The sequence below is a fragment of the Schistocerca serialis genome, chromosome 12, assembly GCF_023864345.2.
Source record: "Schistocerca serialis cubense isolate TAMUIC-IGC-003099 chromosome 12, iqSchSeri2.2, whole genome shotgun sequence".
In the NCBI taxonomy this organism is placed as follows: domain Eukaryota; kingdom Metazoa; phylum Arthropoda; class Insecta; order Orthoptera; family Acrididae; genus Schistocerca; species Schistocerca serialis.
In genome coordinates, this window is record NC_064649.1 from 4,941,819 (window position 1) to 4,957,235 (window position 15,417).

The window sequence follows — 15,417 nt, forward strand, 5'->3', positions numbered from 1 at the left end:
GCACATTTATAGCACTTTTAGATTAAGATAGTGCTTCTGAGCATATCAACTGATATTCGCACTGTGAAATTGTAAAGTATTATGGATAAAATATAGTGAAGGAAAGGTTATTTACAACACATACAGAAATGGGGGAAAAGTCCTTACATGGCAGTGCAGGGTAGGTCAGTCTCCTGAAAATGTCAAACCCTGGAGATGGGCTGATATCATGATAACAGAAGCATTGAGAACCAGGAGAACAGAGACAATGAAAAGGCACGGGAAGGAATAAGTACTGAACAAGTCACTTGCAGTACTAAAGAGTCAAAACTAACCAAATAAGTAAATAATACCAATTAAAAAAAAAAGTAAAAAGTGATACAACTACCATTTACCTTGTCAGATGAGCACATGTGGCCATCTGAAAGCTCAATGAACCTCTTGACGCCCTGTTTTGCTGCTTCATTGGCACAATTAATACTCAATTTCAAGATTCCTTCTTTATACACAGGGTCGGTCTGGCCGGGTTTGGTCTCGCAGGCACAATTGACGGCGTAGTCAAATGGACTGTCTCCGTTGGGTGCAAAGGCAGCCTCGCAAGAACCTGGAAAAAGGAAAAATGTTAGATTGATTCAATGTTGTACAGCTATTACAGAATCATAAATGTGTTTACACTGCACACATCTGAGGTAGCCATCCTTTTTCGTCTTTGGATTTTCTGTTGTACTATGGAAGAGTTCCAGCTGTGGTACTGTCTTTGCCACGTAAAACAAACAAAAAATGATTCTCAGAAAAAATACTGTAGACAAACTTGAATTAGTTGTCATTAATGATTTACTGCTGAAAGCTACAGAAACTATCACAATCAAAACAGCTGACGAAAGTGACCTACGGAGCGCAGTAAAAAGTAACTGTGGAATCTGACCGAAATAGTGGGACACAGAGAACAATCTAAGCATATAAAATGTTTCCCCATTTACCACTATGGTGTTTTTTTTTTTTTTGTCCGTCAATGTAATAAAACTAAGGACACGAGCAGCTGCTTGAGTGTCATCAGCTAAAAGTTCCTGTAAGGTAGACACAAAAGGAAGCTGTCTGAGGCAGGAGGACAGCAGCCTTGGCCGCAGCATCAGCAGCTTCGTTCCCAGCCACACCAACGTGGCCAGGAATCCACAAAAAAGACACGAGCACCGGTATCAGCTAGTGACTGAAAGGACCGTTGAATTCGTTGCACGAGAGGGTGGTCCGAATATGGGTCACAGAGACTCTGAATGGCGCTCAAAGAATCAGAGCAGATGGCAGAGGGAGAATGACGATGGCGGCGGATATGCTGAACAGCCCGATAGAGAGCAAAAAGCTCAGCCATAAAGCCTGAACACTGGTCAAGGAGCTGGTATTGAAAGGTATCATCCCCAACGACAAAGGCACATCCGATACCAGCAGTAGTCTTGGAGCCATCTGTGTAAATAAAGATGTTATTTGCGAGCTTCGAACAAAGTTCGACAAACCTCAAGCGGTATATCGAATCCACAGTCCTCACCTTTGGGAGCGAGCTGAGTTCAAGGTGAACGCAAACCTGAGCCTGGAGCCAAGGTGGCATCTGGGTCTCACCCACTTGAAAAGTCGTAGGGAGGGTAAAATCAAGTTTCTGAAGCAGGCGACTAAAGCCAACTCCAGGAGGTAACTGGGCAGAGACATACAGCCCGTATTGGCAGTTGAGAGAGTCGTCAAAGAAGGAGAAATTTGACAGGTGAGCGGGGACTGACATCAGTCAGCAGGCGCACCGCCAAAGCAACATATCGTGCCGGTAGTTTAGCAGTAATTCGGCAGCTTCGGCATACAGACTGTCAACAGGGCTGGTGTGGAATGCTCCAGTCGCCAGACGTAACCCTCAATGGTGGATAGAGTTTAGACGGCGTAAGATGGACAGCCAGGCAGAAGAGTAGACAAAGCTCCCATAATCCAGCTTTGATCGGACAATGGACCGATATAAGCGAAGCAGGACCATTCGATCTGCTCCCCATGACGTACCGCTGAGAACACGGAGGACATTTAGGGAACGGGTACAACGAGCAGCCAAGTAAGACACATGTGGAGACCAGCAAAGTTTCCTGTCAAATGTATGACCTAAAAATTTTGTTGTCTCCATGAATGGGAGAGCAACAGGACGCAGATGTAAGGATGGTGGAAGAAACTGTAACACCAGAAGTTCATACAGACCGTTTTCTCACCAGGAAAACGGAAACCGTTGGCGGCACTCCAGGAATATAGACGGTCTAGACAACGCTGAAGACAGCACTCCAGGAGACATGTTCTCTGAGCGCTGCAGCAGATCATAAAGTCGTCCACGAAAAGGGAGCCTGAAACGTCAGCTGGAAGGCAATCCATTATTGGATTGATAGCTATGGCAAAAAGGGCCACGCTTAAAACGGAGCCCTGGGGCAGCCCATTCTCCTGGCGAAGGCATCTGACAAAACAGAACCCACACGTACCCTGAACATTCAATCCATTAAAAATGCATTAATGGAAACAGGGAGGCCACTGCGAAGGCCCCAAGTGTGCATGGTGTGGACCACCCTCCAACAGGTGTCGTAAGCCTTCTCCAAATCGAAGAACACAGCCACCGTCTGGCACTTACGCAAAAAGTTGTTCATAATGAAGGTCGACAAGGTAACTAGGTGGTCAACAGCAGAGCGGCGACTACGAAAGCCACATTGGACATTGGTAAGGAGGCGCCGAGATTCAAGGAGCCAAACCAATCGAGAATTTACCATGTGCTCAATCACCTTGCACACGCAGCTGGTAAAGGAGATGGGGCGATAACTGGAAGGAAGGTGTTTGTCCTTTCCTGGTTTGGGTATGGGAACAACAATTGCTTCACGCCAGTGTGTGGGAACATGACTTTCAGTCCAGATGCGATTATAGGCGCGAAGAAGAAAGTCTTTACCTGCAGGAGAAAGGTCCTTCAGCATCTGAATATGGATACCATTGGGCCCCGGAGCAGAGGATCGGGACCAGGGGAGTGCACTTTTGAGTTCCCGCACAGTGAAAGTGGCATTGTAACTTTCACGATTCTAAGACTGGAAAGAAGGTGGCTGTGCCTCCTCTGCTTGTTTTTGGGGGAGAAAGGCAGGGTGGTAATGGGCAGAGCTCGAAACCTCCGCGAAAAAGTGGCCGAAGGCATTCGAGAAAGTGGCCGAGGGCATTCGAGAAAGTGGCCGAAGGCATTCGAGAAAGTGGCCGAAGGCATTTGGGACAGCCTCAGGATCCACAAGGACTTCATTTGCTACAATCAGGCCTGAAATCGGGGAGTGGACCTCGGTGCCAGATAGCTGGCGCAGGCCACCCCAGACAACCGAAGAAGGAGAAAAACTGTTGAAAGAGCTGGTGAAAGCCACCCAGCAAGCCTTTTTGCTTTCTCTGATAACACGACGACATTGTGCACGGAGACGTTTGTAACCGATACAGTTCGCCATAGTAGGGTGGCGCTGGAAGGTGCGTAAAGCACGTCGCCGAGCACGAATAGCGTCGCTGCATGCTGTAGTCCACCAGGGGACTGGGACTCGACATGGAGAAGAGGAAGTACGAAGGATGGAATATTCAGCAGCAGTGAGAATAACATCCACGAGGCATGCGACCCGACTATCGCAACTGGAGAAGTTTTGATCACGGAAGGTTGCCAGGGAGGTGAAAAGCCCCCAGTTGGCTTTGGAGGTGTTCCAGCTAGTGGAACGTGGAGAAGGGGTGTGGACATGGATTACGCAGGGGAAATGGTCGCTCGAGTATGTGTCAGACAGAGCATACCACTCGTGCAAGTTGGATAGTGGATATTGAGAGGTCCAATTGGGAACAGGTATGCATTGCATCCGAAAGCAAGGTAGGTGCACCGGTATTTAAGCAGACAAGATTGAGGCGGTTGAAAAGGTCTGCCAAGAGGGAGCCTCTCGGGCAGGATGCTGGAGAGCCCCAAAGGGGATGGTGGGCATTAAAGTCTCCAATCAACAAAAATGGTGTAGGAAGCTGAGCAATCGGTTGTATCATGTCTGCCCTAGTAAAGGCAGACGATGATGAAGTGTAAACTATAAGTATTCCAACATCTGTACAAAAGTACTATATGTCATTCCAACAATAAAAAAGGCAGTTTTTTTAATTTCTGGCATATAGACCTCATCCTGCAGAGAGTGGCCTTGACCATCCCTTACCATTCTCCCATTGGCTCCCTCAAGTTAAAAGAATGACACACACTCAAATATGTGCTTTAGACCGTGCAATAAGGCATTGTATTGGCAGTCTGGGAGTTGGTTGTAAGATGCCACCCACCTGCTCTGACCCGTGACACAGGTGCACTGTGCCGTGATGTGTTGTACGACGTCATTGAGCCGCAGTGGAGTGGATGTGAAATAATGTAGAGAGCACATGGTGTATGAAGAGGTGGTGTGCTCTGACGGTTTAATTATGTTGTAGCAATGTGTTTGTGAGGTATGTTAGTCTGCCATTTAGTGTGCTACAGCACATCTTGATGTGGAGCATACAGAATTATGTGGTGGCACAATGGAATATACTGTGCAGAATGTTGTCATATAAAACAGAATATGTCAAAAATGTTAAACTGTTCTCTTAAGTGCTTGCGTAACCACTGAGTATATGGATCAATGTTTTTCATTAAATCATGGAAGAAGGAAGAGTGTTGGTTTTATCACTGAATTTTTAGTTTGCAGTTTGCCCCACCCAAAACACCCTCCTTTCCCCATGGTTCTCCCACTAATTTCATTGGGTTTAGTCAGTATATTGGTTGATGTGGTATTTGTATTTTTGGGGGTGTTATGACAGACTATTTGGTCACCAAGTTGAATATGCTCGAAATAGGGGTTATAGGCATGGTGATGAAATCATTGGTCAAAACAGATGGATGGTACTCCCATCTCTGGTAATCTTGACAGTCCTTAGGAGGCTTTTAATTGATGGGATGTTCTACTGCAGATGGGGATCTATTAATTATTATTCACTCCAACTAGGCTTATGCTACAATGACCAGTTGGTGAAATACTTAACAAAATCATCTTTTTAGCAAAATCACACTAGTTACTGTTATATAACTGCTACCAAAATGTCCCACTGCAAGGGATTTCAATACAGCAAAAACTGACAAGAGTTAGTTAATTAGACTCATGTTCCATGGATTATATTGCACAATAGATTGTACTGATGTGTAATGTGTCATTTTGGATTATTTGTACATGTGGTTACATTCTGAACATTTCTAAGTGCTAAAGACAACCTTAATGTCGAGTAATGAAGGTCAATTTTTGCTTGTGGTATTGTAAGTATGAACATCATCGTTCCGTCTGAATTGCAGTGGATTATACAGAGCGAACTTCACGAGGGAATAAATATACTGTGAAGCAGTAGTCAGAATGCCCAATTCCTGAAACAGAAGCCTACAGGGTGATGTAGGTACATAGTGCTTATTCACAATCAGAACAGCATGCAGGCAGATTAGAAAATATAACTTTGTGACAGATAGGTCATATAGAAGGCCATTTGTTGACAAATCAGCATCTATTTTCAATCACAATATCCTCATAGGTAACAACCAACAATAACACTCATTCAGAGTTGAGTGCCACAAACAAACAACAAGAGTTGAGAAGTTCGTTTGATAATGCTGACTGCAGTTCACTATATCATTCTAATCCTTTCCAGAACACACCATCACTATCCATTTTACTAGTGTTACAAATAGTGAGAAGATATATTGTCAAAATCATGTCCCAAATATGACACACTAGCCTCAATTGTACATTATAAACAGTACATCCTACCGTTATTTTTATTTACTCATTCAGGGATCATCCCACAGTGACAGGATTTGTAATCACATAAAGAAAATAAACATCCCAAATATATGGGCAGCTACAACATAATATAAGAATGTTTTTACAAGTTGTATGAAAGTTGTTCAGCCATGACCTTACTGAAGGAAACATCTTGGCATTTGCCTGAAATTCTTTAGGAAAACCACAGAAACCTAAATCAAGATGGGCAGACAGAGCAAACTTCATCTTACCGAACATGATGTCAGTGTCTTAACAACAGCATTACCTCAGTCAGTTGCTACCTATTGTACAGTGTTCTTTAGATCATGCACGATTTGCAGTAGGGGCCTACATAACTTTTTAATAATATTATAATCACATGATGCGGGATGTGCAGATAAATGCTGACTGTAACTGCCTCAATATGAGCACTGAAAATGATAAAATGAAACTTACCGGAATTAATCAGGTTGGCACTCCGAAAAACGACACGTGGATCATCAAAGGTCTTCTGGTGCTTTGGATTCAGCCAGGCTGTTTGTGGTGGAACCTTGTCAACTACTCTTATTTCTGAAGCTATGTCATTTTCTATGAGGTATTGCACAAAATTCCTCCCTATGAATCCACACCCTGGAACACAACAAAAAACATTACTGAAACTGTACAAAACCAAGCCAAGCATACTTCCACTGCTACTAAATTGTGTGCTTTGATTGACAACAGATATTGCACAATTAAGGTACCATCATCCATTCACTCATGCATTTCAAAGGCATACTGTTTATAAAACCACGTTCCGTACTGCTGTTAATGGGTGATCGCAAAACTTTTATCGTGTTGATTAACGCCATTTCCGGTATGCATTATGACTTAACGAATATACGAAATCGGAGAATACACGAAGTATAGCGTTACCTTACTACATGTTAACTCTCATCCATTACCATTAACTTATTTCCCAAAGTATTGTAGTCAATTAACATACAACGAAGCATTGAAGAAACATGATATTAAAATATTGTTCTATCATGTTCAAACAAAGTAAAACATATTTCGACTTGTAAAACGCTTGTGGTAGTCTTCTGTAACAATGTTTACATTCGCTGCACACAGGCGACCATTCGAAAGTGACAATAAAAGCGAATGTCCTGTTTAGCACTCTGACCCCTGAAAGGCAATATCGGGCTTCAGTGCTGTATTTATTTAACACGATTCACCCCTCAACACTATCACTTAACTGTCTTAACGGTTAAGCGGTAACGCCTTTTATAATTTCTCCCCTCTCAAGCAAAAATCCAAAACGTACACGCAATAACATACCTGTCAACTCATGGATACTTGGGTCTATAACACAACGTAGCTTTAAAGTACAAAAAAATATTAAGAGAATTGTGGCAGGTGACAGTACCGATCATCACAATACACCTAACCTGTCAACAGCACTTATCGTGGCTCTACATTGTCATTATCATCCATAAAGAACATTTTACGCAGACAATACTTTTAAACATTATTGCTCGAGTACTAAAGCTACAATTAAACTTACCTCCCAAAACAATAAACCTTGGTTTACTCATAACACCTACATCTGCCGCCATTACAAACCCAACGGAACCGGAAGACAAGCACGCCCTTATCTAATCTTGCGACGCACCAGACTTCAAGGTTTCTTTCGACAGAGCTAATTCACAGTTTTATTAACAGGGTAGTCGTATGATCGCCATACTGGATGGCAATACAGCCAAAAGCATCAAGTGAACTTTCGCGAAAGGATACACTACTCAATACTACGACACCTTGAAGTGACACTGTCATTCGGAAAAAGATCACAACTTGCTCTGTCTTAAAGGGCCTGTCGTGCCATCATAGCCCCTTACGGTTGATGCACACGCTATTACTAATACCGGGTCCGAACTGCAATTAATTTAATATTTTCCTTTTTTATTCTTTCCCGACAATAACTACATTATCAAAGATTGAGAGATACTGTACCAAATTGTAGAGCGGTAGCGAATGCATCCGGCATCGGCGTAGGGGCGTTGTTTCGTGCCTGTGCCTTCCGCTTCGGTTTGGAACAGTCTTTGAAGACAACATCAAGACAAACGAAATTTTTGACCGTCGCTCCACCAAACGACTCGTAGCCCATACTAACCTTGCTCGCGTTTCTGAAGTGGGAAAGTAGCGTGCAAAATTTCCGCATAATAAGTGGTGTTCGGCCCGCCTTAACTGTGCCTTTGTCAATGGCAGCGCTGAATAGAAAAACAATTATAAAGAGCTCTTCACACTTAGCACAAAAAGTCGTGATGCACTGTTTAAGGATCCTGCCTTTCTCATTTAGGCTGTTCACCTAAGCTGCTTCAATTAAATGCTAGTCCATTTAAACAAGGCCTTAAATTTTTGCTTTCCATTCTTCAAGCAACAGCAAATATACTGAGTATGTAACGTCACGATGACCTGTTTTTTTGAAAGTTTGTATTTATGCACGCCAAACCAAATACCTAATTTATTCTAGACACATTAAAGTTGTGCAAACAAAGAAGACTACTGTTGTCCTAGTCAGAATCACCCAAAAATGTACATATTTACTTACATGTTATTTCTGTGTTGTAACAACAGAGACAGCAAACTCAAGATACTTGGGATGGACTGCCAGATGGTGCAAAGTCCCCCCCGCCCATGGTGATTAACATGACTTTCACCTATGACAAAATGTGGTACATATGAAGCAGCAAAGCTGTTCTCACATTCAGCTTCCATGGTGAAGGAAGAAGATGATCATTTCACTCTTAAGAGACACTTAAAATGTCGAAATTTCAAAACTCAGATTACCAATGCACAGTTCCACACTCAATAAACACACACATCTTTTTTCATTTAGTCAGCTGATAAGATTTCATTAGAAGAGTAAACACAGCTGTGCTTTGTCTTCTGTCATTTTGCAGCAATGATTACCAAAATACAAAGAGTAGCTAAAGCAAGTAGAAAGGTTTACATTTGCAGGAAAATAAACAGCGAGACAACAGTGTCTTATCACACGGAGGAAGTTGAAATATTTAGCTCTGGATAGGAGCTTGTAGAACTACTATGGCTCAGGTTTAAAACAAATAGCTGACCAACTACGGGATATATATGCAACCAGGCAAATTCATGACATGAGGGGCCCTCCGTGCCGTGCACCCATTGTGAAGACAATTACAACGAAACAGAGATTAGTACACAATAGGTGTAAAACATAGCATAAGGCTTTAGATTGAGATTTGCTAAATGCAAGGTGTGGGGCTGTCAAAATGGCAATGCTACCACACCAAAATTTGAGTTATCTCTCACAAAATACAAAGAAATTCTGGTTGTAGGTATTGGCTGTTAGTGACACCAAAATTAGTATCCGGGCACTCATGGATGGCAAGTAGTGAATATAGAACCCCAGTTTTGAATGTTCCTTTGTTGTTGTTGTGGTCTTCAGTCCTGAGACTGGTTTGATGCAGCTCTCCATGCTACTCTATCCTGTGCAAGCTTTTTCATCTCCCAGTACCTACTGCAACCTACATCCTTCTGAATCTGCTTAGTGTATTCATCTCTTGGTCTCCCTCTACGATTTTTACCCTCCACTCTGCCCTCCAATACTAAATTGGTGATCCCTTGATGCCTCAGAACATGTCCTACCAACTGATCCCTTCTTCTGGTCAAGTTGTGCCACAAACTTCTCTTCTCCCCAATCCTATTCAGTACTTCCTCATTAGTTATGTGATCTACCCATCTAATCTCCAGCAATCTTCTGTAGCACCACAAAAGGAAAATCAGAAGTATTTCTCCAATTTGATTCTGCTGCAAAGATGAGTGAAATAGGTATTAGTGCGAGTGGTTTTGGGAAACTGCTGAAATTACTAAAACTGAACAAAGCTCCAGAGGCAAATGGAATCAGTCTCTATACAGATTTTTGCAGCTGAGTTAGCTCTCATTTTAAGCACAGTACTGTATACTGTACGATGCAATGTGTTATCTTGTATGGAGAGTCACTGACAGATGTGGAAGTAACTTCAGTTGTACCACCCCAGGAAACTTATGTTGGGGTCCTTGCTGCCCATACTGTTCATTAGTGACATGTGAGACAGAATTAATAGTAACCCTAGACTTTTTGCAAAAAGGTTAAGTGATGTTAAATTCAAATAACTGGTCACTAAATGCAGTGACTTCTTTGTAAAAGTAGCTCAATACACAGGGAGAGAAAAACTATCGATCAAAGGCAGATCAATTATATTTAATTAGTAAGCAAAGTGTTGCTTACTCCTCCACCACACATCAGTTCTAGCAAACCACCCATTAGACAGATCACTAAAAGTCGGTATTCTTCTAGCTACAACTAAATCAAAGTACTAAAATCTTGTACTTAGTCCTGCACCCCCTTAAGTTACCTTCGTAATCTGTCGACAGGTCAAGTGTTATTTCCTGAAAGACTGCAGCGTGGTGCAGTAAAGACAACAATCTATCAATGAGGAGGTAAACAACGGGCACCTTCACCCACCTCCCTTTGTTGCACCCTTTTTCTTTTTAAATCTTACCAGTTAATTCTTGTAGAAGTAAACAAAAAATTAACTTACTTACATTCTCTGTGATCATACAAAGGCCTTTGATTGTTTATATTGTAAAGTTCTATTAGAGAAACTAATATTATATGGCATTCAGAGCATTTATCTGACATGTGTAGAGGCATATCTTAACAACAAAAACAGAAGATCACAATAACAAATTGTACCACAGGGGTAAGGCCGATTTTAAAGTCAGATATTTTAAATGTGGTGTACCACACGTTTCGGTACTGAGCTCGCTCCTGTACTTGGGTTGCACAAATGGTTTGCAAAAAAATATTTGCAAAACATGTTGGAGGGTGCTTTGCTGTTAACATTACAGTGAAAAGGGCCAAAAATGCATCCATACCAGAAACAGCCAGGAGAATAATGCAACGAGCTTAAAAAAATAACTTACAGGTACCAGAAGTAGAGATCAGTGGGTGCTCAATGGATGAGGCCCCACGTGAGAAGTTCCTGAGCATCCAGACGCATAACGAACAGAGGTTGTGTCAGCACACTGATGAACAGATGTCTGAGTTCTGCCTGTTTTGCTCTTTGAGATGTTTCTCATTTCTTGTCCCGAAGACACAGTCTTCTAGAGCAATGCAGCTGAAGCCAAAAAAATAATTATTCTACAGAAGTGCAAAGTAACGTTTTTATTAAGAACTGAACGTTTTGCAGAAGACTCATCAGAGACCTTAGGTTTCTTACAGTCACGTGTCAATAAATTTACCCATTAATGTTATTTGCACTTAAGAGTAAGACTGAATATAGCATAAAGTGTGTAATTCACAGCAACAATATTAGGTGTAAAAATAATTTTATAGAGACTATGCACTGCTACATAGGTTTCAGAAAGGAGTTTTATATTCTGGTGTGTATGCATACCAGCTGAAAATGGTCCTGTCAAGAGTACAAAAAAGGTGAATCTGCTCCTCTTTAAAGGAATCTAACATCAGAGTGGGGAATCTGCTGCCACAATTCTCTTTCCACCTTCCTCACCAAAAATTTTGGCAAGTGAACACATTCAGGCTTTCTTAAAACAGAACACTGTAAATCTTTTCACCCAGTCTCTGTTTCCAGAGAAACCTTCATACTCGGAATCTCCTTCTTGCTGCCACTATTTGTTTATGTTTCTCTCCCACTGTCTCTTTTTTTTTCTCCTATTGGCACTTTCTCCTGTTCGTCCCTCTCACTGTCATTGCCTTCATCCCTTTCTCTCACTTTTCCTTACCACTGTCTCCTTCTTTGTCATTTTTGCTATCTCTCTGTCCCATTGCCATTTCCTTTGTGCAATTCTTTTTGTCTCCCATTGCCACTGTCTCTTTCTTTCTAGCTTACAGTCTGCTCTTTTTCTAGCCACCACTGTCTCCTCTCCACACATGTCCTCACGGATGGTTTGTTTCGGATTTTAACACCCCCTCCCTCCTTTTGCAATCTTATGAATGGTCACAACTCGTCTTTCCTCTTCATTTCCACTGTCTCCTCTCACTTTTTCTCCTACTGCCACTGTCTCTACCCGTCTCTCTCTCTCTCTCTCTCTCTCTCTCTCTCTCTCTCTCTCTCTCATTTACTGCCACTATCTCTCACAGACCATCACTATCTGTTCACATCCCCCTGGCAATGTCTCCTCTCTCCTCTATTATCACTGTCTCTCTGTTACTCTCTTTCAATACAAAAAACCTCAAATATGTTTGTGTTCCAAAATTTTTGGTGAGGAAGGCAGAATGAGGATGAGGCAGCTGGTTCCCCACTTTTCTATCAGACTCTTTTAAAGAGCAGTATACTGGCCTTCTTTGTGACCCAACAGGGCCATTTTCAGCTGGTTTCCTTCTTTCCTTGTTATAGGAGGGTGTGCTGCTTATATAAAATGAATTCTATAAGTCAGTAAAGTTTTTACAGTTTATTTATATGCTTTGACACATTCATACACTTTGACTGAGTGAGGTGTTTCATATGTTTATTTATTAGCCGTTCAGCATGTTTACCATGCAACTGGCTTCGTCAAAATACATTTTACATATTTCATATAAGTATAGTTGCTATTTTTTACATTATACATTATGCATACATATTTTTAGTAGTTAGTAATTTGTACATTTTACTCACATCATCATTATACATATACACAAATACATAAACTTCTTACTAATCAGACAATTTCAGCAATAATCATTATACAGTTTACGTTCAAGAATTAATTATATGGTTTTACACATTTAGTTAATGATAGTTACATTATTTCATTGTTTATACATTCCTATCAAATTACTTCCAAGATATTCTTCAGCTGAGTAATATGCTTTATTCTTGAGCCATGTGTCTAATACTTCCTTAAATTTAAAGTGGGTGAGGGTTTTGACGGATTGTGGCAATTTATTATATAACTTTAGACTTATGTGTTTGTGACTGTTGTGTGTCAGTGACAGCATAGAATACGGTATATCAAGCATGCAGTTGTTTCGAGTGCTGTGCCAATGTAAATTCTTTCTCTGTGTAAATTATTGTATATTTTCTTTTATCTATATTAAGCAGTTATACATACAGAGACTTGGGAGTGTCATTATGTTTAATATACTGAAGTGCTCCTCACAGCTTTCTCTTGGACCCAATCCTTGTAAACATCTAATTGCTTTTTTTTTGTCATTTGAATACACAGTTTGTGCCTGGTGAATTACCCCATAACAGAATCCCATGCTGTGACTGAAAGAATGCATAGCAGCAAAGCATCAATAAACTTTTACTGACGGAAGTTCTTAGTTTATACAGCAGGAATATTACGCGTGCAAGTTTTCCTGTCAGATAGTTCATATGGTCATCACATGAGAGCCTTTGGTCTATTTGTAGTCCCAGTAGTTTGACACTGTGATTCTCTGCTTTTCGTACCTTCAGATTAAAATAAATTTCCTCTGTTTTTTTGTTGTTTATACATAACTCGTTAGCAATACACTACACCCTACATTTTTCAAAAAGTTCATTTTTTTTTGTTTACCACCTGTGGAGAACATATCATCATCATATAAAACATTTTTGCAGGCTATATAGTTTGAGAAGTCATTAACATAGATAATAAAGAGGAAGGGTACAAGAACGGAGCCCTGTGGAATTCCTCTCTTAATTTTCATTAAATCTGACCTTTCATTGTTCACATACACTGACTGTTACCTGTTATTTAGGGATGACTTAAACAAATTAAGTGGTTTGTCTGCAATACCATAATATTCTAATTTTTTTTAACAATTATCCCATATGATACTTAATCAAATGCTTTGCTTAAGTCTATGAGTGTTGCACAGGTGGTCAGTTTCCTTTCTAAAGCGTTGCGCATTTCAGTTATCGGGCTTTCAGTAGCTTTTATGGTTGACTGATTAGTTCTAAATCCAAACTGGTTGTCATTAAGTAATTTATTGCTCTCAAAATACATGTAAATCTCTGTGTGTGAGCAGCTCCCTATGATTTTGGCGAGTAAAGGGACAATTGATATTGGTCCATAGTTATCTGGCATTTCTCTGTCACCCTTTTTGTATATGGGGAGTGTAACTGTAATTTTAAGGCAATCAGGGAAAACGCCATCATCAAGGATTTTATTTGCAAGGTAGAGTAGAGGACTTATTTCCTTAATTATAGCCTTTATTACAAAGTTATCCATAGTAGTAATCTGTTCTAGAGTTGTTCAACTTGTTTACAGAGTTATTTATATCTGTAGCAGTTATTCTACTCCAGGTAAATCTTTTATCTGTTTTATTCTGTGATTGCATCAGTTAAATCATCACTTTTTGGTACCTTGGCATTTACTGAATTTATGAAGTGTTTGTTGAGTGTGTTGCAATTAATTGGGTTACTGATTTCTTCTTTCCCCATGTTTATCTCTTTTTTAACTGTGTTCCAAGCAGCTTTACATTTGTTTTTAGAATTTAAAATATACTCCTCATTTGCTTTCATTTTTGCTGCTTTAATTTCAGATTTGTACATTTTTCTTAAGTTTATATATCTATTCTTGTTTTCTTGATTGCCTTCAATTTTGTCCTTCAGCATGAGTAGAAGGATTCTAATTTTATTGAGGTGCAGGGTGTACCACTTTTTTGTGTGTTGTGCTTTCTGCATATTGTTACTGTTACATGTCTTAGTAATAAGAGGGCAGTTACTATCTAATGTATTTTTTATATTGGATATTAATGCAGAAAAGCTTTCATTTATATCTTTGTCAATGGTTAGTATTCTAGCCTATTCTATTCTACCCAGTTCATTTCTCATTACTTCAATGTTCTCTTCCTTGAGAGCTCTATACGTAGTTAGCATCCTGGTATCATCAAGTGTCAGATTTCCAATTTTGTGCCAATGCCATCATGGTCAGATAGTCCTAATTTGATGGTATCTCATTCTACTTGATTCCTACACACATTGTTAATTATATTGTCAAGGTACGCCTCCATTCTGGCCGGTTTTTCATTTAATCAGTAGTAATTCATTGATCTTAAGATATTGAGAATGTATACCACAGTTTTTCTCTTTGCTCTTACATCTATATTAGTGTCTCCTGTGATAAATGTTTTATACTGCTTGTATTTGGTAGTCAGTAAGATTAATTCAGAGAGTTTTTCCGTGAATATCTCATCAGAAACTGGTAATCAGTAAACTGTTGCAATTAGGAGTTTCTGAGTGTGTATAACCAAGGCAGATGCTTCGAATAGTCCTTCAACAGACAGGCTTGTGAGGTCTATGACTGAATATTTTAGATTCAAGTTTTTGTTGATATAAATGGACACTCCATTGTGGGCATTGTTTGGTCTACAGTAGCTTGTTGCCAGTGAGTAGCCAAATGGTACAAATAGAGTTATTTCTGCACTTTTAATCAAATGTTCATTCACACAGAGAATGCCACACTGAATTTCCTCCAGCCAGTACTGTAGTTCACTGACTTTGTTTCTGAGGGACTGTACATTTATACATAACAAAAGTAATTCATTTTTGCTGCGCTTAGTTTGATTATTTACTTTAAGTGTGTTTTTTGTATTATGATCTAAAGCTCTTTGTTTTATACGTTTCCCTGATCT

General features: G+C 40.3%; 1 protein-coding gene across 2 annotated transcripts in view; it reads right to left on the reverse strand.

Annotated features, from left to right (window-relative positions):
- The window catches only part of LOC126428292 (uncharacterized), a 34,510-nt gene extending 26,909 nt beyond the window's left edge, over positions 1-7,601 (reverse strand). The window contains exons 1-3 of one of the 2 annotated variants that reach the window (XM_050090208.1): positions 7,342-7,601; positions 6,252-6,425; positions 375-583 (exon numbers count right to left, since the gene is read on the reverse strand). In XM_050090208.1, the coding sequence (XP_049946165.1) occupies positions 375-583; positions 6,252-6,425; positions 7,342-7,393 (435 nt within the window). In that variant the 5' untranslated portion in view covers positions 7,394-7,601. The remainder of the gene's footprint in view (positions 1-374; positions 584-6,251; positions 6,426-7,341) is intronic. The other variant, XM_050090209.1, reaches the window with a different exon arrangement.
- Positions 7,602-15,417: the final 7,816 nt, after the last annotated feature.